Source organism: Canis lupus, chromosome 9 (assembly GCF_003254725.2).
Source record: "Canis lupus dingo isolate Sandy chromosome 9, ASM325472v2, whole genome shotgun sequence".
In the NCBI taxonomy this organism is placed as follows: domain Eukaryota; kingdom Metazoa; phylum Chordata; class Mammalia; order Carnivora; family Canidae; genus Canis; species Canis lupus.
The window spans coordinates 47160135-47185509 of NC_064251.1; the positions used below are offsets into that span (position 1 = coordinate 47160135).

Below are 25375 nucleotides of genomic sequence, written 5' to 3' on the forward strand. Positions count from 1 at the left end.
AAATTATAGTTCTCATTTACTTACACCTGCTACCTTGTGCCTTTTTTTTAAAGATTTATTTATTTTCGGTGGGGAGGGGCAGAAAGAGAGGGAGACAAGCAGACTCCCCACTCAGCTGGGAGCCCCAATGGTGCAGGGCTAGATCCCAGGACCCTGAAATAACCTGAGCTGAAATCAAGAGTTAGTGGCTGAACTAACAACTCAGGTGCCTCTACCTTGGGCTTTTGAGATAAATTAAGAATCATCTTTCACTTTTAAAAAGAATGATTATAGTGTTAATAATTTGATCAGGGGATCCCTGGGTGGCACAGCGGTTTGGCGCCTTTCTTTGGCCCAGGGCGTGATCCTGGAGACCTGGGATCGAATCCCACGTCGGGCTCCCGGTGCATGGAGCCTGCTTCTCCCTCTGCCTGTGTCTCTGCCTCTCTCTCTCTCTGTGTGACTATCATAAAACAAACAAAAAAAATTTGATCAGTTTTTGCTATATTCAAAATTTTGGAAGCATCTCTGCAGTGTTAGGTCAAGTATCACTTAAGTTTTGTTCATAAATGACAAAGAAAATTTTTGCCAACTCTGATTATCAGCTAAAGCAAGTAGTATTAATTTAGTTCGAAAGACACAGGCTGAAAGGGTAAGCAACTAACACAAATAGTAGAGGCATTTGGGATAAAAGCTAATATAAAAGAGATTATGCATGGAAGTATTGTAAATAGAATAAATAGAATTTGTATCTAAATTTATTGGGTAATAGAAAGAAAGGAGAGGGGACTAATATTTCTGCCATTTCCAGTGTGCCAGATACTTTATTTATAATAGTACTTACAGTAACCCTGAATTACCTGCATCTCACAGATGAAGAAATTAAAGTGCAAAGAAGTTAAATAATTTGTCAGTGGGGTGAAGATTTGCATGTGCCCTTAACTATTTCATTCTGTTGTTTTTTATTTTTTATTTTTTTATTTATTTTTATTTTTTAATTGACATACAGTATTCTATTAGTTTCAGATGTTTAGCATAGTATTTTGGTATTTTTATATACTAGGAAATGATCCCCATGATAAATCTGGTTACTATCACTAACCACACAAAGTTATTACATTGTTACTGACTAAATTCTCTGTGTTGTGCTTTACATCTCCATAACCCATTGATTTTATATCTGGAAGGCTGAACCTCATACTACCCTTCAACCATTTTGCCGGCACCCCCCCAGTCACTCCCACTTTTGTAACCAATAGTGTTTCTTGTATCTGTGAGTCTGTTTCTGTTTTGTTTTATAGATTCAACATGAAATCATACAGTTGTCTTCTCTATCGGGTTTATTTTATTTGGCATAATACTGTCTAGGTCTGTGTTGTCACAAATGGCAAAATCATTCTTTTTTATGGTTGAGTAATATTCGTGTGTGTTTCTTCATCCATTTATCTCTTTAGAGACACCTAGGTTGCTTCTTTATCTGATATTTAGTTTTTTTGAGGAGCCTCCATACTGTTTTCCATATTGTCTGCACCAATTTATATTTCCCACCAACAGTAGTATACAAGGGTTCTCTTTCATCCTCATCTTTGCCAACACTTTGTATTTTTTGTCTTTTTGATGATAGCCAGTTGGTTATGGTTTTGATTTGCAGTTCCATAATGATTAGTGATATTGAGGATCCTATTTGTTTTGTTGGCCATCTGCAGGTCTTTGGAAAAATGTTCTAAAGTCTTGCCCATTTTTTAATTGGGTTACTTTATATTTTTATAGGCAATGTTAATTTAGAAAATTTAAGGCAATTTTGTCTAAATTGTACATATCATGTTAATCTAATCTAATCTAATGTTATCATTTAAGATGTGAATCTTAAATTCACTTTGTGATGACACAAATTAAAAAGAATAATAAATTAATACGTGCATGTGGTTTTAAAATCAAATAGAGCAGAAAGGTGTTTTATGAAATTACTGACCTTTTGCCCCACCCTGCCCCAGTTCTGTTCTTTAGAAACTAAAAAAAAAATCGTCTTTATTGAAACTCAATGTGATTTACACTTAATGAAAGCTGTAATGTATATAACAAGTATATATGGTAAAAACTCATCAAGTTGTGTGCAGTTTGATGAGCTTTGGCAAATGTATATACCACTCCAATCTCCCTGCTCTTTCCCTATTCCTTGCCTACAACCTAGATAAACCAGAGTTTTAATTTCTGGTTTTTAATCTCTATAGGTTAGTTTTGACTATTCTAAAACTTCATGTGAACTTGTATCTGGCTTCTTTGTCTCAGCAAAATGTTTTTTGAGATTTATCTATGTTTCAGTAGTTTGCACCTTTTATTGCTGAGTAGTATTCCGTTGTGGGAATAAACACTATTTGTTTAATTTACCTGTTGTTGTTAAACATTTGGGTTATTTTCATTTTTTGGATTTTATGAATGAAGATGCTATGAACACTTATGTATAGTCTTTTTGTGGAAATAATATTTTCTTTGCTCTGGGATAAATACCTAAGAGTGTACTTGCTGGTTTATATGTTAAGTGAATGTAAGAAATTGTTGAACTATTTTCCAAAGTGATTGTGAGAATTCTAGTTGCTCCATACCTTTGCCAACACTTAGTTTTGTCAGTCTTTTTAAGTTTAATTGTTCTAGTGAATGTATAGTGGTATTTTGCATCTACATTCATGAGTGGTATATAGGTTTGTATTTTTTCTTAGAATGACTTTGTTTTTTCTATCAGGTAAACCTAACATAAAATGAGTTGGAAAATGTTCTCTTCTGTTTCTTGACATAGTTTGTGCAAGATTGTTTTGTTTGTTTTTTGTCTTTACATGTTTATAAAATTTACCAGTAAAGCCATCTGGACCTAGTGTTATATTTGTTGGAATATTTTAAATTATAAATTCAGTTTCTTTAGTGGATGTAGTACTATTTAGATTCTCTGTATTTTTTTGTGTCAGTTTTTATGTCAGTGTTGATAATTACCCATTTGGGTATTTGCCAAATGGGACTTAACCATTTAAGTTGTTTCATAAAGTTGTTACTAATTTTCATTTATTTCGCATTTTACACTTCTGATATTGAGAATATTTTCTTCTTCATCAGACTAGCTGGAGGTTTATCAATTTTATTAATCTTCAAAGAACCAACTTTTGGTTCAGTTGCTTTTTTCCTCTTGTTTATCCATTTTCTATTTTCTTGATTTTTGCTCTTTTTATCATTCCTTCCTTCTACATGCTTGAATTTAGTTTATTCTTTTTCTGGCTTCTTATGGATAATTGATTTGGGGCCTTTTTTCTTCTCTAAGCATTTAAAGCTATAATTTTTCCTCTAAGCATTGCTCTAGTGAATCCCATAAATTTAGATAGATTGTATTTTCATTTTCATTCTGTTAATAATACTTTCTAATTTCTCTTGTTATTTCTTTTTCAACAGATGAGTTTTTTAGTTTATTGTTCACAGGGCACCTTAGTGGAGGAGGAGAGACAAATATTTAGTCTAAATTGTGGTGATTCTCTATTATGTATGGTGGATACACAACATCTTAGTTTCAGGTGTACAACATAGCAATTAGATAAATTTATGTTATGCTATGCTCATTATCAAATGTTTTGATCTTAGAATACTCTTTATTTAAAGGTTTTATTTATTTAAAGATTTTTTTTATTTATTTATGAGAGACAGAGAGAGAGAAAGAGAGAGAAGCAGAGACATAGGCAGAGGGAGAAGCAGGCTCCATGCAAGGAGCCCGACGTGGGACTCCATCCCAGGTCTCCAGGATCAGACCCTGGGCTGAAGGCAGTCCTAAACTGCTGAGCCACACAGGCTGCCAAGGTTTTATTTAGAGAGAGAGAGCGCCCTCATGTGTGAGCCTGTGTTCGAGCAGGATAGGAGCAGAGGGAGAGAGTGTTAAGTCGACTCTGCCCAATGTGCAGCCTGACACAGGCCCAATCTCACAACCCTGAGATCATGACCTGAACCAAAGAGTGGGACATTTTTCTGACTAGCCACCCAGGCACCCTGATCTTAGAATACTCTTAAGGGATCCCTGGGTGGCGCAGTGGTTTAGCGCCTGCCTTTGGCCCAGGGCGCGATCCTGGAGACCCGGGATCGAGTCCCACGTCGGGCTCCCGGGCTCCCGGTGCATGGAGCCTGCTTCTCCCTCTGCCTATGTCTCTGCCTCTCTCTCTCTCTCTCTCTGACTATCATAAATAAATAAAAAATTAAAAAATCGTTGCCCCTCTTACCCCCAAGAGCTTTTGTTTTTGTGAGATAGCTACCTTACCATATTTGAAATTATAACTGAGATATTCTAAAATTATTTGTTCATTTAAGATAATAATAAACTGCTAGCGTAAATAACATTTTTTGTGAGAAACAGCTATGTATTTCAAAACAAGTAGAAAATTGATATTGTTTTACATCTTTGCACATTGCTTTAGTATCTGGCTTTAGAAGATATGACAGCTAGATTTTCATATCAGCTTCTGCATTCAGTATATTGATATTTTTGGGGAGAGGTGATCTATATGAAGGAAATCCAGCCTCAGGTATGTAGTTGGAAAAAGGGAGAGATTTTAAATATTTCGGGCTTCTTTTTTGATCGTTGTGATATTGTATATTACATATATTTGGTCTTGGGGCTCCTGGGTGGCATAGTCAGTTAAGCATCCAACTGTTGGTTTCGACTCTGGTCATGATCTCAGGGTCCTGGGATCGAGCCCCAGGTGGGGCTCTGCACTCAGTGCTGAGTCGGCTTGAAATTCTCTCTCCCTCTGCCCTTCCCACTCTGTGTACTCTCTCTCTCAAATAAATAAATAAATCTTAAGAGAAAAAAAAAAGGTTGGAACTCAACCCTACACTCCCCTCTGCCCTGCCACTGTCCCCCGAGAGAGTCAGGATACATTGATCTAGTCACCAGTGGCCAGTGATTTAATCATCATGCCTATGTAATGAGACCTTCAAAAAACTCCTAAATAGGAGGGATCAGAGAGCTTCCAGGTTGGTGAATGCATCTACATGCCAGGAGGATCACACACCCCAAACTCCATGCAGGGACAGAAATTCCTATGCTTAAGACCCTCCCAGACCTTGTCTGATGTACCTCTTCCTCTGGTTGTTCATTTGTATCCTTTATAATATCTATTATGATAAACCAGTAAAGTGTTTTCCTAAGTTCTTTGAGCCTGAGCAGGGGGTCATAGGAACCCCCAGTTTGTAGGCAAGTTAGGCAGAAGTGTCGGCATCCTGAGGACCTGCTGCTTGAGGTTGGTGTCTGAAGTAAGCAAGGGATAGTCTTGTGGGACTGAGCCCCTAACTGGTGGGGTCTGTACTAACTCTACATAGTGTCAGAGTTGAATTAACTTGTAGGACACCCACTTGTTGTCTGCAGAGAATTGCTTCATGTGGAAAACCCACACATGTGGTGTAAGAAATGGCTGTGAAGAGAAAAAGGTTTTCTCTAATACTACATCAAAATTCAACAAATGGTAGTTTCTTAAAGGTTAATTGGAATATAGAATTGGTCTATCTTGGGGCACCTGGATGTCTCAGTCGGTTAAGCATCTGCCTTCAGCTCAGGTGATGATCCCAGGGATCTAGCCCCCAGTTGGCTTCCTGCTCAGGAGGGAGTCTGCTTCTGCCTCTCCTTCTGCCCCTCCCCCTGCTCCTGCTTTCTTGCATGTGCACAAGCTCTCTCCCTCCCTCTAAATTAATAATTTTTTTTTAGGGATCCCTGGGTGGCGCAGCGGTTTAGCGCCTGCCTTTGGCCCAGGGCGTGATCCTGGAGACCCGGGATCGAATCCCACGTCGGGCTCCCAGTGCATGGAGCCTGCTTCTCCCTCTGCCTATGTCTCTGCCTCTCTCTCTCACTGTGTGCCTATCATAAATAAATAAAATAAAATAATTTAAAAAAAAATAATTTTTTTTAAACTGGTCTATCTTGCATTTTGAATGGATCTTTTGCTAATGCGTTATAATATCATGCATGGGTCATTTGGAAAATATGGTTCATTGCATTATTTAGATCATCCAAATATTGATGGATTTCATTACACAACAAAAATTCATGCTTATTGACCACGGTAATTTAGTCAGAAAAGTTTGCAAGCATTGATAAGCTGTAAAGTTTATTGCTAATGGATAGAAGTTTTCAAAAGTTCTGATTTTCGTTAGAAAACCCTTTCATGATTGACAGTAACTATCATTTTCCTTGAAAACAGGTTCACTTTATTTTTGAGAAAATATTTACTAAATTCCGAGGTTTAAATAAGGGGTTTGTCAGTTGGCCTTTCAAGTAAAAATGATATTCTGTGGGAAAAAAGCAGTTCGTTCAACTCACAAACAACTTCATAAGTGCTTTTCCTTGGGGTGACAGCCGATAATCCAGTGTGCAACAGAAGTACTTTTTGCCTACTTCCCATACTGTTATATAGAATATTTTTAAATTTCTTTAAAGACTATTGAGTTATAGGGCACCTGGGTGGTGTAGTTGGCTGTGTAGTGCAACTCTTGGTTTCAGCTCAGGTCATGGTCTCAGTTTCATGAGATCGAGCCCTGTATTGAGCTCCACGCTCAGCTTGGAATCTGCTTGAGGATCTCTCCCTCTCCCTGTGCCCCTCCCAGTTGTGCATGCACATGCATGCTCTCTCTCTCTCTCTCTCAAATAAATCTTAAAAACGAATATTGAGTTTTGACAGACTGTTAATTTACTTGCAAATCAGCTGATCCCACAGAGACTGGAATGGGTCTAGAATAGCTTTTACTTTGGTCTAGTTTTGTCCTGTTTCTAAAGCATGGCCTTTCTGGGGTTTCTCCTAAATGCAGATGTTTATTGAGTTTTCTGCCCTCTGGCTGGTTAGAACTCAACTGTATTCTAGCCTGTAGGAACTCCACTGATTTTTCATTTCAAACTGTCTAATACTTACTTTTGGCCTAGCCTTGTGGAATCTCATTCTGTGTATGCACAGCTTAGAATTCAGCCAGAGACTCAAGAGAAATCCCGTGTAGGTTATTGAAGCTCTTTCTCTGTGTAGCACCCTCATCTCTGGTACTCTGCATCCATGAAATCCAGCTAACTCACCTCCCTGAACTCCTACCTGTGCTCAGCAGGGCCCCCACATTCTTCTTGGGTTCCTTTGTCCATACTGTGGTCCAGAAGTGCCTCTGTACAGAAAGCCAGGATGATTGTAAGGTTCCCCTCATTTCAGTGACCACAGTCTTACTCTACCTGTTGTCCGGTATTTGAAAATAATTCGTATATTTTTGTCCAGTTTTTTAGTTGGTGGCAGAAGAGCTAATGTGGTACCATTTATTTCAGCATGGGCAAAAGCAGAGGCCAGAGAACCAGTCTTCACTGCTGTTAGTTTTTCTGGTGGTCACCTTTAATTATTTATTTGAGAGAGGAGAGCACACATGCCAGAGAGTGGGGAAGAAGGGCAGAGGGAGAGAGAAACCTAAGCAGACTCTGCTGAGCAAAGAGCCCAAGGCTGGGCCTGATCCCAAGACCCTGAGATCATGACGAGCTGAAACCGAGAGCCAGACACTTAACCAGCTGTTCCACCCAGGCGCCCCCTGATGGTTACCTTTAAATGATGGCTTTTTAAAACAAACTAAAAGCCTGATTGATGTTCTGTGGTTTTTTTGTTTTTTTTTTTTTCAGATATTATTGGGGGTGGGGGGGGGGAGTGCAGAGGGAGAGGAAAAAGGAGAGAGAATTTTAAGCAGGCTCTATACCTAATGCAGAGCCTGACACAGAGTTCCATCTCACAACCCTGAAATCATGACCTGAACCAAAATCAAGAGTCAGATGCTTAACCAACTGAGTCACCTAGTACCCTTTTTAAAATTATTTTCATAATTGCTAGTAAGAGTCATAAGGTTTTCAAAAGATATAAAAAGAGGATTCAGGATGAGGTCTGCCTCACACCTGTGGCCCCTACTCATTAGACACCAGTGTTACATAAACATCTTTTTAAGGCTGCATAATATTCTGTTTTAAGGATTACCATATTTAGTTGTTTTTTATTTTTTTCCATATTTAGTATTTATCTATTAATGGGCACTATAATCAGATTAATGTACTGTTCTCAATGAGTATGTATGTGATGCCTGTATTTTGGATGTAGGAGGTGTATCCTTGTGGTAAGCATGTATCCCACTTTTATGATTTTATTATTTGTCCATAGTGATAAAACTTAAACTGGATTTTCAAATGATAAGCTCCAAAAAGTCTCTTTAATAATGTTAACTATGAAAAAAAAAAAAAAAAGAAGGGGATCCCTGGGTGGCACAGCAGTTTGGCGCCTGCCTTTGGCCCAGGGCGCGATCCTGGAGACCCGGGATCGAGTCCCACATCGGGCTCCTGGTGCATGGAGCCTGCTTCTCCCTCTGCCTGTGTCTCTGCCTCTCTCTCTCTCTCTCTCTGTGACTATCATAAATAAATAAAAATTTAAAAAAATAATGTTAATTGTGGTTTATTCAAAATACCAAACTGTAAGAATATGTCATATTTTGGTCATGATTTTAATGTATATCTCATTCTGTTTTTACTCTTTCAGGCCATAATGCAACAGGGAGAAACATCCATAAAACCCATCCTCCAAGTCATTGTGAGTACCTATGAATGTTTTATATCAAACATTTTTTAAACTTTTTATGTAATTACAAATGACATTTGATTAAGCACATACAGATTTGTCCACTTTAGGAAATTCTCTCCATCATCCCCCCAAATAGGCCAATCTTATTGTAACCCTAAGAGAGGAACCAGGCCTTTTTTTTTTTTCCTTTCTTTCTTTTTTAATACTATGCTAGCCAGGGTTAGACTTTGGGGGTTCAGATTTGAGGCTTTGCCTTTCTGTTCTTTCCATAATTGATGGATGCTGTGGTGCTACCCGTCATTACTACTGCTCCTTACTTTTCTTCCTGCCCTGAGATATATTCTGCTCAAATCTGCCTTATGTGGGCCTGCAGTGAACATATCTGCTTAAAATTTTTCATTACCCTGTCATTCAGGGACGCCTGGGTGGCTCAGCAGTTGAGCATCTGCCTTTGGCTCAAGGCGTGATCCTGGAGTCCTGGGATCAAGTCCCGCATCAAGCTCCCTGCATGGAGCCTATTTCTCCGTCTGCGTGTGTCTCTGCCTGTCTCTCTCTCTCTCTCTCTCTTTCTTTCTCTCTCTGTATGTGTGTGTGTGTGTGTGTGTGTGTGTGTGTGTCCTCTCTGTGTCTCTCATGAATAAATAAATAAAATCTTAAAAAAAAAAAACTCATTCATTTAAGGAGTTCTCAGATTTTAGTGGGAATTTTAAAAATGCATGGAAGCAGTATCCTGGATCATCCCTGCAAATTCTGAGTCAGTAGCCCTGATGATCTCCCTGTTACTCCCAAACTGGCTGCTGTTCATCTTAAAGCTCTGTTTATATATTTCACTTCCTTTGGAGAGCTGCCTCTGATTTCCTTCAAGGTGTGGTAAATGTCTTGTCTGTACCCCTGTGTCATGTGCATAATTGTCTATGTCTCTTTGCCTCTGTCTCCACCTCATTTGTAAGCCCCTTCAGGGCAAGGATTCTTTTTTTCCATTTTGTATTTTTAGTATGTTTTCTGCATAACACCTTGCACATATTAGGTGCATAGTCATATCTTTTTTAAAAATTAATTCAAATTCAGTCAAATTTGAGTTGGGGAGAGATAGCAGAAGAGTATATTTTATTCTCATCTATGTTGTGTTTAATAATGTTAGTAGAGGCTGGAAGGAAAATCATCAAATGTAATTTTCTTTTGCTTGGATTTAGGTGTCAAGAGAATGGGCAAGCAGTTCAGTGTTTGTTGAACTAAAGACGAACCCACTCTCCTGCCACTTAAGTTTACTTATCCCTGGGGACTGGGGAGACAACCTGGCTAATGAATCAAATTTTCTATCCTAGAACATCCGTCCCATTACTACGGGGAATAGTCCACCCCGTTATCGACTGCTTATGAGTGATGGATTGAACACTCTATCCTGTAAGTATGATGTATAAATCTAGGAATTTGCATTTAAATGATAAAAGCACACCCAGCACTCTGATTACAATAATTTGGGGGCATTTCAGAAGCGTACATTTGCTTAGCCATGTACTTCATTCAGACAGAATTATGGCTGGCAGAGAGCATTCTAACAATAGACTGGATCTAGTGGAAAGCTGCCACTTGGCTTAATTAATTTTCTCTAACTGGTGCTCTGTTTTCTTTGATTAATTTCCCTCAGGATGATATTGACATTTAATGAATATAATGGGTTAGCTGTCCTATACTTGCCTTTTTTGGGTTTTATTTCTGCGTTGGAAACCTTACAAGGGAGAAAGAATTTGCAGAATAGATGCTTGCTATCTCTAGTCACAAGGTGAAGAACATAGAAAAGACTTCTTAGTCTTTGTCATGAAACCTGAATGATGGAAAAAATTATTTTGAACACTTGAAGAAATACATTTCAAAGTACCAGCAGATGTTTAAAGCACAGTAAATTATACTGTTTTTCACTATGCAGAATCCGAGTGGTTTTAATTTTAGAAACCTGTTCAAAATAATTGTTTTCCTTTACTAGTCTAGGTGTGATGAGCTTTCAGACTGTCATGATTGAGATGTTGTGGGGACTGAAATAATCTCTGTGCTTTTCAGCTTTCATGTTGGCAACACAGTTGAACCCTCTCGTTGAGGAAGAACAATTGTCTAGCAACTGTATTTGCCAGATTAATCGATTTATTGTTAACACTCTGAAAGATGGAAGGTATGTGGTGTTTTTCTTTATTGTGGGGGGTTTTCTTTGGTATTATTGTGTTGTAGAATGGGGACTAATTTTTCTTTCAGCAGAGAATGCCACAATTCATTTAGGAATGAAAAGACAATGATAAGTTTTCAGCTAAGAGTTTACAGCTATTGAGATCTGAACCTTAGGTGACTAAAACATGTCACCAAAGGAAGAGAAATTTGGAAACAAATTGGAAATTTCAAAGCAGGAGATTAAAACAGAATACAGAACTTTTATTTTTCATCTCTTCAGAAGCACTGTTTTTAGGATTCTCTTTTGAAGTATCTTTTAATGAAAAGGGGTTACTGGGGGTCTCTGGGTGGCTCAGCAGTTTGGTGCTTGCCTTTGGCCCGGGGCGTGGTCCTGGAGTCCTGGGATAGGTTCCATGTCAGGCTTCCTGCAGGGAGCCTGTTTCTTCCTTTGCGTGTCTCTGACTCTCTCTCTCTGTCTCTGTCTCATGAATAAATAAAGAAATCTTTAAAAAAAAAAAAAAAGAAAAGCAAAAAAAAAAGAAAAGCAAAAATGATGTAATTAATTATGTAACACTGCCCTTTTTTTGCAGTCTTGACTCTTTCATCATAAATACTTTATTCAGCCAATATAGTATGCTGAGTACTGACCTGCTCTGCCGCTAGAAGTGCAGTGGTGAGCTCCTGGGTAACTGTTACTCCTGGGTAACTGTTGCTAAAATAGGACCTTTTTTGTTGGGGAGAGGCTTTTAAGTTTTTTATTTTCGATCACAGAACACATAAGAAACAAATATAGCAAGCATTTCCATCTTAATAAGGGTATGTCAGTGTATGTTACAGTGTCATCTATAGGTTTCCAAATAACTTTTGCTTTGTTTGCTACATGGTTGTCCTTCTTTTAACTTTCAGCTTCTCTGTTCTTAACCTTGGATGTCTTTTATAAACAGCACATGATTTTAGAAATCAATTTGAGATTTAATTGGGGAGTTTATTCTGCTTAATTTATTATTGATTTTTTTTCTAACTTTTGTGTTTTTACCATGTTTTTGCTTTATATTTTTCTTGCCTTAAATTGATTGAGTTTTTCCTTAATTTTTTTCCCCTCTACTGGTTTGAAATACATTCTACTTGTGCTGTGGTTTTGTTTGTTTGTTTACGGGTGTTCTTACATTTAAAACAATCTATATGGGACACCTATGTGGCACAGTGGTTGAGAGTCTGCCTGTGGCTCAGGGCGTGATCCCAGGGTTCTGGGATCGAGTTCCGCATCAGGCTCCTTTCATGAAGCCTGTTTCTTCCTCTGCCTGTGTCTCAGCCTCTCTCTCTCTCTCTGTCTCTCATGAATAAATAAAATCTTAAAAAAAAAAAAAATAACCCATATGCGAATTAACAGAAATTCTAAGATAGGTCTATTTTTACCGTCCTCTCAAGCAAAGGTCTCAAAACGTTCTATGTTCAGTGTTATAGCTCAACTTTGTTTTTTATTTCTTTGAATTAGTATATTCTCTATGTAGGCAGCTGTTACTTAGACTTCCCTGTAGTTTGCTGGCTTCTCTTTGCCTCCTTCATCACACTCCTTCCTTTTTAGTTCAGTTCTCATCTTCCTGAAGAATATCTTTTAGCAGCTCTTATAGGGAAAGTTTGTGGATGATAAAAATCTGTCATCTAAAAATGTCTGTTTCATTCTCAGTTAAATGAGACAAGGTATAGAATTCTAGGTTGACAGTTACTTAGTTCTGTATATCATGTAGTAGGATCTTCATCCGATAGAATTTTATGTTCTTGTCACTGTTTTGTAAAACAACTTTTATTATACAAGTAATATATACCTATATTTTAAAACTCACACGAATAGGGGTTCGCTTAGTTGGTAGAGCCGGTGGCTCTTGATCTTGGGATTATGAGTTCTAGCCCCACACTGGGTGTGGAGCCTACTTTAAAAAAATGAATAAATCAAGTTCACATATACATAATAACTAATTCCACTGCCTAAAATAACTATTCTTAAAAATTTTGTTGTAATCCTTCTAGAATTTTTCTGTGAACATTAAGTACTTATAAATTTGTAATTTTCTTTAAAAAAACCTCATAATATGGGTTTATAATTTTTTTTAATAGTGGTCATTTTTACATGTCCCTAGATAAACCTCTGCCTTGTATTATTTTGTATGTCATTATATAGAATTACCATAATTTAGTTAACATTTAATATTATACAGCATTTCACTATTTAAAATTTTTCACCAGTGCTTCTTAGAATATATTTGTAGCTCTATCTTTGTGTATTCAAATTTTTAGAGACTACTGTTATTTTAATAAAAATGACACACAACAACAAAAAAAATGACACACAAAATAATTGATTCAAGCAGTGAAATAAAAGGTACAAAGAAGGAAAAAAATTGTCTAAAATTCATACAACCCAGAAATAACCATATTATGAGTTAGTGAACATCATTCCAGATATATCACAGTGGTATTTATCATAATTGATAGAAATAATTTTGATACTGAAATGACAATATAAATATTGTTGCTCTCTTCCTCCCTTTTTTTTTTTTAAATAAAGATTTTATTTATTAATGAGAGACACAGAGAGAGACACAAACACAGGTAGAGGGAGAAGCGGGCTCCACACAGGGAGCCTGATGCAGGACTCAATCCTGGGTTTCCAGGATCAGGCCCTGGGGCCGAAGGCAGTGCTAAACCGGTGAGCCACCCGGGCAGCCCCTGCTCTCTCCTTTCCTGAATAATTCAGTCCAAAGTCATTAGGTGGGGCCAGGCAAGGTAGGTGTTTACAAGGAAGGGATAGTGGTGGTGGTGGTGATGGCCTAGAACCAGGTGTTAGCCCAAAGGGAGGAAGGTATCATGGACTGGACTTAGGGATGGAACATAAGCAGGTAAGGTGAACATACATGAGGAGAGGGTGGTTGCAGCCCAGAATGGGTTGTCAAAGCCTCAGTAAGATGAGGTAAGAGTCTGTGTGGTTGCTGGATCCTAAGGAAGGAATGACGGCATCTGGGAGTGTGGGGATCTGGGACAACAGCACGTTTCTGGGGAAGGGGGGGAGGGTGCTTGTTTGTAATAGGATGGTAGTGGTCTCAGAACCAGGTTTGGAATTTGAGCATTCAGAGGAGTGTCCATGTGTGTAGCAGTGGCAGGTAGTGATAGGAGTTTGGTTACCTATGAGGGGAATTGATCTAATATGTTGAAAGTTATGGGAGCTACTCAAGGGAGAAATCAGTGATTCCGGATTAGAATTGAAGGTTTCAGAGTGAACTCAAGGTTTTTTTTTTTTTTTTTTTTTTTTTTTTTTTTTTTTTTATGATAGGCACACAGTGAGAGAGAGAGAGGCAGAGACACAGGCAGAGGGAGAAGCAGGCTCCATGCACCGGGAGCCCGATGTGGGATTCGATCCCGGGTCTCCAGGATCGCACCCTGGGCCAAAGGCAGGCGCCAAACCGCTGCGCCACCCAGGGATCCCCGAACTCAAGGTTTTTGATAGATAGATAGATAAAGATATAAACATTTAGGGTTTTATTTTTTTATTTTATTTATTTTTACATTTAGGGTTTTAAAATTAGATTTTTTGGGGTGCCTGGGTGGCTCACTTGGTTGGGTGTCTGACTCTTAATATCAACTCAGGTCTTCATTTTAGGGTTGTGAGTTTGATCCCCATGTTGGGCTCCATACTGGCCATGGAAAGGAAAGGAAAGGAGAAAAGAAAGGAAGAAATAAATTTATTTTACCTTATTATTTTAACTCACTTTATTTAAACTAAATACTAAAACAGTTCTCCCATTTCTCCTGCCTCCTACTTTTTGCCTCTAACAATCACCAATCTGTTTGTTTTCTGTATCTACAGGCTTATTATTTATTTCCACATATAAGAGAGACCATACATTAATTGCTTTTCTCTGTCTGACTTAGCATAATGCCCTGGAAGTCCATCCATGTTTTTGCAAATGGCAAGATTCAATTCCTTTTTATGGATGAATAATATTCTATGTGTATTTGTGTGTGTGTGTGTGTGTGTGTGTGTGTGTGACAATTCCTTTATCCATTTACCTAGTAGTAGACACTTAGGTTGTTTCCATATATTAACTCTTGTAAGTAGTGCTACAGTGAACATGGGGGTATATATGTATATGTTTTTGAGTTAGTGCTTTTATTTTCTTTGGATGAATACCCAGAAGTGGAGTTGCTGGATCTTATGGTAGTTTGATTTTTAATTTTTTGAGGAATCTCCATACTGTTTTCCATAGTGGCTACACCAACTTAACATTCCCAACGGTGCACAAGAGTTCCTTTTTCTCCATATCCTCACCAGCATTTGCTATTTCTAGTCTTTTGGATAATAGCCATTCTAACAAATATGAAGTGATATTTCATTGTGGTTTTGGCTTCCATTTCCCTGATTCAGGGTATCTTTTCATGTACCTGTTGGCTAGCTGTATGTCTTCTTTGGAAAGATATCTGTTTATGAAAAAAAAAAAAGGGCAGCTGTTCAGATCTGGTTGGTATATGAGTGTGTATATATAATATATATTATGTGTATATATAATTATATATATAGTGTGTGTGTGTGTTCCCTAGATCTGTCTATAGAGAGGGTTTTGGAGCAGCAATACCCCAAAAGCTGTGAGCCCACTTAGCACCAGATCTTCATTTCTGAATGCCACTTCACCCTAAAAGGAACTAGGGCTCCTTGGAGGATGGCTTGTACAGGCTTGGAAACGACAAGATGAGCCTGGGATATCTTAATGTGTCAGATGGTAAGGAAGAGCTCAAAGGGAGGTGGGACCCTGTCAAAAGGACAGAGAAACTGGCTTGCAGAATCTTAGACTTGTCAAATCTAAGGCAATTTAAAATCACAATAAAAATGGGAACAGATTATAACCTATTAAATAAAATAGGAGTTCATAAGTCCATACCCAAAAAAGGAATAGATGGAGGAAGAGAAAAGTTTTTCTTAAAATAGAGTGCCATCCGACAAATGTGGAAGGAATGATGGAATTAGAAAATCCCCCTTGGTAACCAGCACAGTGTTAGTTTACGCAGGAAACATCAGTGGGTGCCATGGCTGCTCTAACAAATTAACATAGCAGAAATTATTTGCCTGGAGGTCAAAAGTTGAAATCAGTTTCACTGGACTGAGATCCTTCTTTCCCTCTTCCAGCCTCTGGTGGTTGTTAGCATCCCTTGGCTGTTCACTGCTGTAGTTCAGTCTCACCTCCAGGTCTTTGTTTTATCTGTCGCCTCCTGTCTGTATCAGATATGCCCCCCTCTTATGGAGATAAATGTGGTTGCTTTTAGGGCCCAGCAGAGGATCCAGGGTAATCTTGCCGTTTCAATCCTGAACTTCATCACATTTACCAAGTTCCTTGTCCCATTCACAGGCTCCAGGGATTAGGAAGTGGATAGCTTTTGGGGGGGGTCATTCAGTCTACCACAGATGCTGAAACAAGTCGATGAAAGTTTGCTGAGTAACAAGTTATTCACAACGTAATTACTAATTGTAAAAAGAAGCAGAGGCAACTTTGTAGTGGAGGAACCTGGCAGACAGCCCCTTATTCCAATGATCAAAGTTAACATTACCAGTAATGGGACAAATAGAATTACAAATAGAATTTGTGTATTACCTGATAGGATGCAATGAGAACACAGCATCACTAATATTATGCTTTTGCCAAAGATGCATAATCTGTGGGACGCCTGGGTAGCTCAGTGGTTGAGCATCTGCCTTTGGCTCAAGTTGTGATCCCAGGGTCTGGGGATGGAGTCTCGCAGAGCTCCCTGCCAAGAACCTGCTTCTCCCTCTGTCTATGTCTCTGCATCTCCCTCTGTGTCTCTCATGAATAAATAAATAAAATCTTTAAAAAAAAGAAAAGATGCATAATCTGTAATCATGAGGAAACCTCAGTTAAATTAAGGGACATTCTACAAAATAAATAACCTCTGATTTTTTTTTTTTTTTTTAAGATTTATTTACTTATTTGAGAGAGTACAAGCCAGGGAATGGGCAGAGAGAGAAGGAGCAGACTCCCCACGGAGCATGGAACCCATTGCGGGGCTCGATCCCTGGCCCCTTAGATCACAACCTGAGCTAAAATCAAGAGTCAGATGCTTGACTGATTGAGCCACCCAGGTGTCCCAGTGACCTCTGATTTTCAGATCTCAAGCATGAAAGAAAAAAGTTGTGTACACTGAGAGACTTTCAGATTGAAGGAGACTTAAGAGATTTGGTAATTGAATACAACAAGTGATCCTGGACTGGATCCTTTTGCTATTAAGGACATCATTTAGACAGCTGATAAAACTTGAATAGGTTCTGTGGATTAAATGGAAAAATTCTTTGGTTATGTTTCAGTCAATTTCAGTGACTTAACCAACCAGGATATATCTTTTTTTTTTTTTTTAACCAGGATATATCTTAATGTCAATTGTTCTTAGCGTAATTTTTTTCTGGTGCATGATATGCCTTTCAATCTCAAATTCTATTCCTTAAGGCTGTTTTCTATTTCATTTGAGCTTTAGTTTTTACTTGTATTGTGGATAACTATCCTCCCTTTGTGTCTTCAGTTTGCTTTAGTCTTTTTTCTAATGCATACATTAATCAAGATTTTCCAACATAATAGTTCAGTTTTTAGCTTTCTCCTTGCTGTTTCTTGGTTTATAATGTTTAAGTGTTAGATATATAATGGTATTACTTTTGTTCTATTTTTGTCTTCTCAAGCTATCGTTTCTTCTCAATCTCTTGTTTTATCTAATCTTTTGAGTTTTATTTTATTAATTCTTAGTCTTATTTCTCAAACCCCTCTTGGAAAGTATTATTCCCTTTCTTCCATATGCTTTCTTCTAGATCGGATTCTTTGTCTCTGCTTTCTATATTCCTTTTATTTTTATATACTTTTATAAGTTGCATTGTTGATATGTCATTTCTTTTTATCTTGTTCATGCTTAATGTGGATAGTTCTGTCAGACTTCATATTTGCTCTGACATATTTTAAGCTAGGTACATCTCCTTGCCAACCTTCCCACATGGGACGTGTTATCTTCCATTCCAAGCTATACCTTTGAGTGCTTGAGCGGTGCTTTCTATCCATTTTTCTGTCCTTTAAGGTACGGTTATGGAAGAGGGTGGAGAGCTTTGGTGGGGTCGAGTGCAAAAACTTAGGCTTTATTCTCTGATCAGGGATAGAATTCCACTCCCGTGGGCTTTGTTTTATTGCACCACCTCCAAATGATGGCATGTCTTGTATTTCCTACTTCTGTTGAGAACCTATATATGTACATCCAAGTTTATTTACCCCTTACTTTTTTTATGGTTATTTAGGCTTATTCCAAACAGGGCTTCAGCATTCATCCTTGTACATTTATCTGTATGTGCTCGTGCTATTATTTCTGAAGAGCAGATTGCTTGAATTACTATAGTGGGGCTCAAAGGACATGTCTTATAGAAAATATACCAGTTAATATACTCATTAACTTTGTAAGAGTGCTTGTTTCTGAATAAGCAAATCCAAGGAAACAAATTAGATTCATGGTTCCCCAGGGGTCAGGAAGTGGAATGGTATGTGACCGATATCTCAAAAAGCTGTTACTTTAAAAAAAAACAAACAAAACCAAAAAAAAAAAAAAAAATTTCCCTTAACCTTGTCAACATACTGGATACTACTAATTTTTACAAATAATTGTTGTCAATATTGTTAATATATATTTTAAATATTTTATTTATTCATGAGAGACACACAGATTGATAGAGAGAGAGAGAGGCAGAGACACAGGCAGAGGGAAAACCAGGCTCCCTACAGGAAGCCCGGTGTGGGACTTGATTCTGGGACTCCAGGATCATGCCCTGGGCCGAAGGCAGACACTTAACTGCTGAGCCACCCAGGCATCCCAATATTTAATATTTTAATTTATATTTCCCTATTGAAGTAAAGTATGTTTTCATATATTCATTGACTCTGTGGTTTTGGAGGGTTTTTTTAAAATATTTTATTTATTTATTTGAGAGAGAGAGCTCACACAGAGGGAGGGGAAGAAGCAGGCTCCATACTGAGCAGAGTCCAACATGGGGCTCAATCCAAGGACCCCAGGATCATGACCTGAGCTGAAGGCAGATGCTTAACCAACTGAGCCATCCAGGCACCCCTCTGTAGTTCTTTTCTGGATTACTTTTTATTATGTACTAATCAAATTTATTAGTTTTTTTCCTTTATGACTTCTGAATTTTGTCTTGCTTAGGAAACTTCCTGACTGGGTGATAAAATTATTTTTTAGGGGTGTCTTGGTGGCTCAGTTCATTGAGTGTCCGACTGTTGGTTTTGGCTTAAGTCATGAGATGAAACCCTGCCTTGGAGCTTTGTGCTGGGCTTGGAGCCAGCTTGAGATTCTCCACTCACTCTGCTCATCCTCGCACTTGGGTACTCTCTCTCTCTCTCTCTCTCTCTCTTTTTCTCTCTCTCTCAAATACAGAAATCTTTTTTAAAATATATTTTTTAGTTCTTTAATCCTTCTGTGGAATTTTTTTTTAAGATTTATTTATTTGTTTTTTTTTTTTTTAATATTTTTATTTATTTATGATAGTCACAGAGAGAGAGAGAGGCAGAGACACAGGCAGAGGGAGAAGCAGGCTCCATGCCAGGAGCCTGACGTGGGATTCGATCCCGGGTCTCCAGGATCGCGCCCCGGGCCAAAGGCAGGCGCTAAACCGCTGCGCCACCCAGGGATCCTAAGATTTATTTATTTGAAAGAGAGCACATGCACTAACAGCAGTTGGGGGTGGGGGCATGGGGAGAGGAAGGGACAGAGTAAGAGAGAATCTCAAGCCGACTCCCTGCAGAGCATAGTGTGCAGACAGGGTTCAATCCCATGAGCCTGAGCCAAAAACAAGTCAGACGCCCAACTGGCTGAACCACCCAGGCATCCCCTTCTGTGGATTTTTAAAGTAGACTAGTTTATCTAGTTTTTTAAAAAATAGGGTACAAAGGAGGAATTTAGCTAAATATTTTCCAGATGTATAGCCCATATCATAGGGGGTTTATAGGTCCCAGTAAGGAGTTTAGATTGTTTTTCAAGGGTGTTGGAAAGCCATAGGGTTTTGAGCTGAGGAGTATCGGTATGATCTAAGTTTTTAAAAGGTTATTCTCATAGTTGTATGGAGAATTGATGGTTGGTGGCAAAAAAAAGTAGAGATTGTTGTTCCATTTATCTGAATCTTTCTGAGTTTGCTGTCATTTCCATTGATCTGTCGGTGCGATAGTTTTTGTGTTTTTTGTTTTCCATTTCTCATTTTTAAATTTCATTTTCTAATCTTTTATTGCTGATACATAGAAATAAAATAAATTTGAATATATTCATATTGGATTTTGGGTTTGTTTTTTTTTTTTTTAAGACACTTATTTGAGAGAGCGAGCACACTCAGGGCAGAGAGAGAATCTCACGCAGAGTCCTACTAAGGGCAGAGCCTGTTGTGGATCTCCATCTCAAGACCCTGAGGTTGACCTGAGCAGAAATCAAGAGTCAGAGGCCTAACCAGCTGAGCCACCCAGGTGCCCCTGTATATATTCACATTGTTTTAGCAACCTCACAAAATTCGTTTAGTATTTCTTTTTTTATTTCAAAATTTTATTTAAAATCTAGTTAGCTAGCATGGGGCACCTTGGTGCCTCAATCAGTTAAGCATCTTATCTTCAACCCGGGTCCTGGGATGGAGCCCCACATCAGCCTCCCTGCCCAGTGGGGAGGCTACTTCTTTCCCTTTGCCCTTTCCCCCTGCTCATGCTCTCACTCACTATCTTACTTTCTCTCAAATTAATTCTAGTTGTTAACATGTAGTATAATATTGGTTTCAGGAGCAGAATTTAGTGATTCATCACTTTAATACCCAGTGTATTATCATCATAACCAGTGTCCTCCTTCATGCCCATCTCCCACCCACTTCTCTCCTTCAACCCTGTTTGTTCTCTCTACTTAAGAGTCTTTTAAAAAAAAAAAAAAAAAAAAAGAGTCTTTTATGGTTTGCTTCCATCTCTCTTTTTTCTTTCCCATATGCTCATCAGTTTTGTTTCCTAAATTCCATGTATGAGTGAGATTGTACAGTATTTTCTATCTCTGACCGACATTTCATTTAGCAAAATATATACTAGGTCCATGTATCTCATTGCAAATGGCAAGATTTCATCCTTTTTGATGGCTAAGTAATAATCCTTTGTGTATATACCACACCTTCTTTATCCATTCATCAGTTGATGGACATTTAGACTCCATAGTTTGGCTATTGTTGATAATGGTCAGTGCCATAGTTTTTGTTTTTGTAACAGCTTTGAGATATAACTCACATACTGCTATAATTTATCCATTTAGTGTAAAATGGGGGACGCTTAGGTGGCTCAGATGTTAAGTGTCTACCTTCAACTTGGGTCATGATTTCTAGGTCCTGGGATCAAGCCCTGCATTTAGCTCCCTGCTCAGTGAGGAGTCTGCTTCCCCCTGCTTGTTCTCTCTCTCAAGTGAATAAATAAAATCTTTTGTAAAAAATTAAGTGTAGGGCAGCCCGGGTGGCTCAGTCAGTGGTTTATTTTATTTTATTTTATTTTATTTTATTTTATTTTATTTTATTTTTTTATTATTTATTTATTATTTATTTATTTATTTATTTATTTATTTATTTATTTATTTATTTATTTATTATGATAGTCACAGAGAGAGAGAGAGAGAGAGAGAGAGAGAGAGGCAGAGACACAGGCAGAGGGAGAAGCAGGCTCCATGCACTGGGAGCCTGACGTGGGACTCGATCCCGGGTCTCCAGGATCGCGCCCTGGGCCAAAGGCAGGCACCAAACCGCTGTGCCACCCAGGGATCCCTCAGTCAGTGGTTTAGCACTGCCTTTGGCCCACATTGAGCTCCCTGCATGGAGCCTTCTTCTCCCTCTGCCTGTGTCTCTGCCTCTCTCTCTGTGTCTCTCATGGATAAATAAATTAAATCTTTTTTAGGGATTTATTTATTTATTAAAAAATAAATAAATAAATAAAACCTTACTGTTTATTTGTTAGAGAAGCCAAGTCATTTGTCCTTTAGCCTCATGTAGTTTCCCACAGTCTGGATTTTGCTGATTGTGTCTCTGTGAAGTTGTAATGTGTCCCTGTTATCTGTGTTTTTTGTAAGTAGATAAAAGCAGTATGTTCCTTTGATATGCTGCTGGATTCATCTTGCTAATTTTTTTTTTGCTAATGTTTTATGTAAATATATAAGATAAAATTAAATTTTTTGAGCATATTTTCTCTCAAGTTTTGGTATTAAGCCAGTGCTAAATGATTGATAAGCCTGGAGTAATTTGGATAATTTTGGAAGATAATTAAATATCTACCACTAAATTTCTATCAGATAGTTTTTGTAGGGAATCTATGTCTAATTGTCAGAAATAGATAGTTTTGAGCTTATTTTATTGAAGTAATATAACTCTGGGGTTTTTGCTTGGTTTTTTGTTTTGTTTTGTTTTGTTGTTTGTTTGTTTTGTTTTTAGGATTTTATTTATTTATTTGAGAGAGAGAGATATCGAGAGAGAATACAAGCAGGGAGGAAAGGGAAAAGCAGTCTCCCTGCAAGCAGAGAGCACAACATGGGGCTCAATCCCAGGGCCCTGAGATCATTGACCCTGAGTCAAAGGCAGACACTTTAACCTACCGATCCACCCAGGTGCCCTTAAGTAATATAACTTTGATATGAAAGCCTGATAAAGGTAGCAGAAACTCATCAATTGTATATAAAAATCCAGGTTATAGCAATCAGACCATTTGAAAACCACAACATGGTGAAATTCGGTTTGTTATTGCTTAAATATTGTGCTAGAGGGTTCCTCGGTGGCTTAGTTGGTTGAATGTCTGACTTTTGGTTTTGTCTTGAATCATAGTCTTGGGGTTGTGGGATCGGCCCCGAATCAGGCTCAGTGCTTAGCATGGAGTCAGCTGGAGATTCTCTCTCCCTCTGCCCCTCCCCCTGCTCACACATTTTTCTCTCTAAAATAAATAAATGAAATCCTAAAAAACATATATATTGCTTTAAAACCATCTACTTTTTATCTCCATTGCCATGACTCTGGTAGAGGCCACCATCGGTTCTCTTCCTTTGGTCTCCCTGCCTCCACTGTGTTTCCCTCAGATTTCTTCTTCATGTTTCAGTTCTTTTTCAAATACACACATGGTCATGACATTCTCATTCAAGTATGTATTAAGCAACAACTGTGGATACCTGGAGGCCACCTGCTCTTGTTGAAAGTTCTGTCTAGTAGGAGAGACTGATAATAATGAAATTATGAGTATATAAAATTTATATAAGTGAATAATTGAACATAAATTCTATGTTCATAATTCTGTGTTAATATACATTAATTAAACCTGAGAGAAGTAATGTGAAAGAAAAAAGTCATGGCAGTAAAAAAAAAGTGTAACAGAAACGTAATCTGAACTAAAGATGAAGGCAGAGTCTCTTGAAGTGATGTTTGAGATGAAAGCAAAAAACAAGTACTAGCTGAGCGGAATGAGAGCAGGCCCTCATATTCAGCAAGCAGCATATACAAAGGCTTTGTGGCAGGAGAGAGCATGGCATATACTGAGAACTGAAAGCAGTCAGAATGGCTGGAGAGCAGAGCATCTCAAGGAAGTGGTATGAGATGGGCTAAAGAGATTGGCAAGGCTAGATCACACAGAGCCTTGTAGGCCATCTATGAAAGATTTTATTTTTGGCTTAAGGTTCTTGAGAGTTATTGAAAGGTTTTAATAAGAGTTAAAAGTAGATGAAAGCCTGTAGATTCTTAGATAATAATCATTTAAAAATGGCTACAGTTGTAACGATTTTCACTGGGAAAAGGTAATTGTTGAGGTAAGTGTATGTTTCTGAAAACAGATCATCTTTTGTTGTGCCTCATTTTATTGTGTTTAATAATCTAAATTCTGATCATGTCATTTGCTCCTTGAAGATATTGTTTGTGGTAAGGACACTGCATTTTAACTAAAGGACTAGATGGAAAATGAAAACCTTGCAATCATAAAAAGCCTTGATAATGATGCAGTGAAAGATTAAGGAAAATATTTACATGGGAATTGATATCATCTATTTCTCTGGTTATTCAGTAATGAAAACCTGTTGACAAATGGAAATAGTTTTATCAAAATGATTATTAGGAAAAGCTTTTTAAGTAGCTTGTCATTTGAAGGGCTTCTAAATTGATTTTTTTCTAACTTGTTTCTATTTCTTTGCCTTCATAGGAGAGTAGTTATTTTGATGGAGTTAAACATTTTGAAATCAGCCGAAGCAGTTGGATTAAAGATTGGCAATCCTGTGCCCTATAATGAAGGTAAAATGCTTTTTTATAGGTTGTAGCTCTCAGTTGAATACTTCTTTATAGATCCAGAATTGTACATTTAGGGTTCAGTTTGATTTCTTGGTCGTACTAAAACTAGTGATTTGGGGGTTTAGGAACTGGGTTATTCTTTTAGGTTTTTCCAAGTTAAAGAAATGATGCTAGGACTTCAAAGGCTGACCCTCTCCTCTGTTTTTCTCTACACAAAACTTCTTTCATATTTCTGGCTTGTCTGTCACCAGAAGTGTGGTGTTTGTCCCATACCAAGCAGTTCTCTAATTCTCTGTGGACACTGGCTGGTTGTCCTACAGTTCAGTTTAGTTCTAATACTGTATGCCTAGGGACGCCTGGGTGGCTCAGTGGTTGAGCGCCTGCCTTGGGCCCAGGGCGTGATCCTGGAGACCCGGGATCGAGTCCCACGTTGGGCTCCCTGCATGGAGCCTGCTTCTCTCTATGCCTATGTCTCTCTCTCTCTCTCTCTCTCTCTGTGTGTGTGTGTCTCTCATGAATAAATAAATAAAATCTTAAAAAAAAAATACTGTATGCTTAAAATTAGCATCAGATTCCACAGGTAAACACTGAGTTCCACAAAGCTACCTCCATACCCCTCTACCACCCCCAAACCCCAGTTCAGATTCTAGTCAAAAGTCTAGGTAATTACCTGTGCTTCTGACCAATTAGCTATGGATTGGAGGTTTCCACAACCCCCTCCTCAGGTTCGATTAGATTAAAGGACTAGAGTGTCTCACAGAACTCAAGCGAACAACCAGGTAGAAGAGGTACACTGGGCAAGGTGTGTGGGAAGGAGTGCAGTTTCTGTACTCTCTCAGGGTGCACCATCCTACCAGAACTTCCACATCTTCACCAACAGAAGCTCCCAAACCCTGTCGTTTTCCGTTTTTATGGAGACCTCTTTAGCTAGGCATGATGGATTAAATCGTTGGTCATTGGCCATTGGTTCATCCTCCAGTCCTTTTCCCCTCAGAGGTAGGGGATGGATGCTGAAAGTTCTAACTCTAATCACATGGTTGGTTCCCCTAGCAACCATCCCCAGTCTTAGGGGCTTTCCAGAAGTCTTCTCACTGACACTCAGGTGTGGTTGAAATGGGCTTCTTATAAGTAGGCTACCCTTCTTCCTCTTAACACTTAAGAAATTACAAGGGTTTTAAGAGTTCTGTGCCAGGAACCATGGATAAAGGCCAAAAAATACTTAGATCACAATATCACAATCTCGCATTAGGAAAGGAGGAAAAATTAGAAACTGTACTGGAAA

General features: G+C 38.3%; 1 protein-coding gene across 1 annotated transcript in view; it reads left to right on the top strand.

Moving 5' to 3' along the window:
• RPA1 (replication protein A1) overlaps positions 1-25375 on the top strand; it is a 76327-nt gene that overhangs the window by 4888 nt on the left and 46064 nt on the right. Inside the window, exons 2-5 of the mRNA XM_025476144.3 lie at positions 8538-8588; positions 9905-9983; positions 10638-10746; positions 24008-24096. Coding sequence (XP_025331929.3) covers positions 8538-8588; positions 9905-9983; positions 10638-10746; positions 24008-24096 — 328 coding nt within the window. The remainder of the gene's footprint in view (positions 1-8537; positions 8589-9904; positions 9984-10637; positions 10747-24007; positions 24097-25375) is intronic.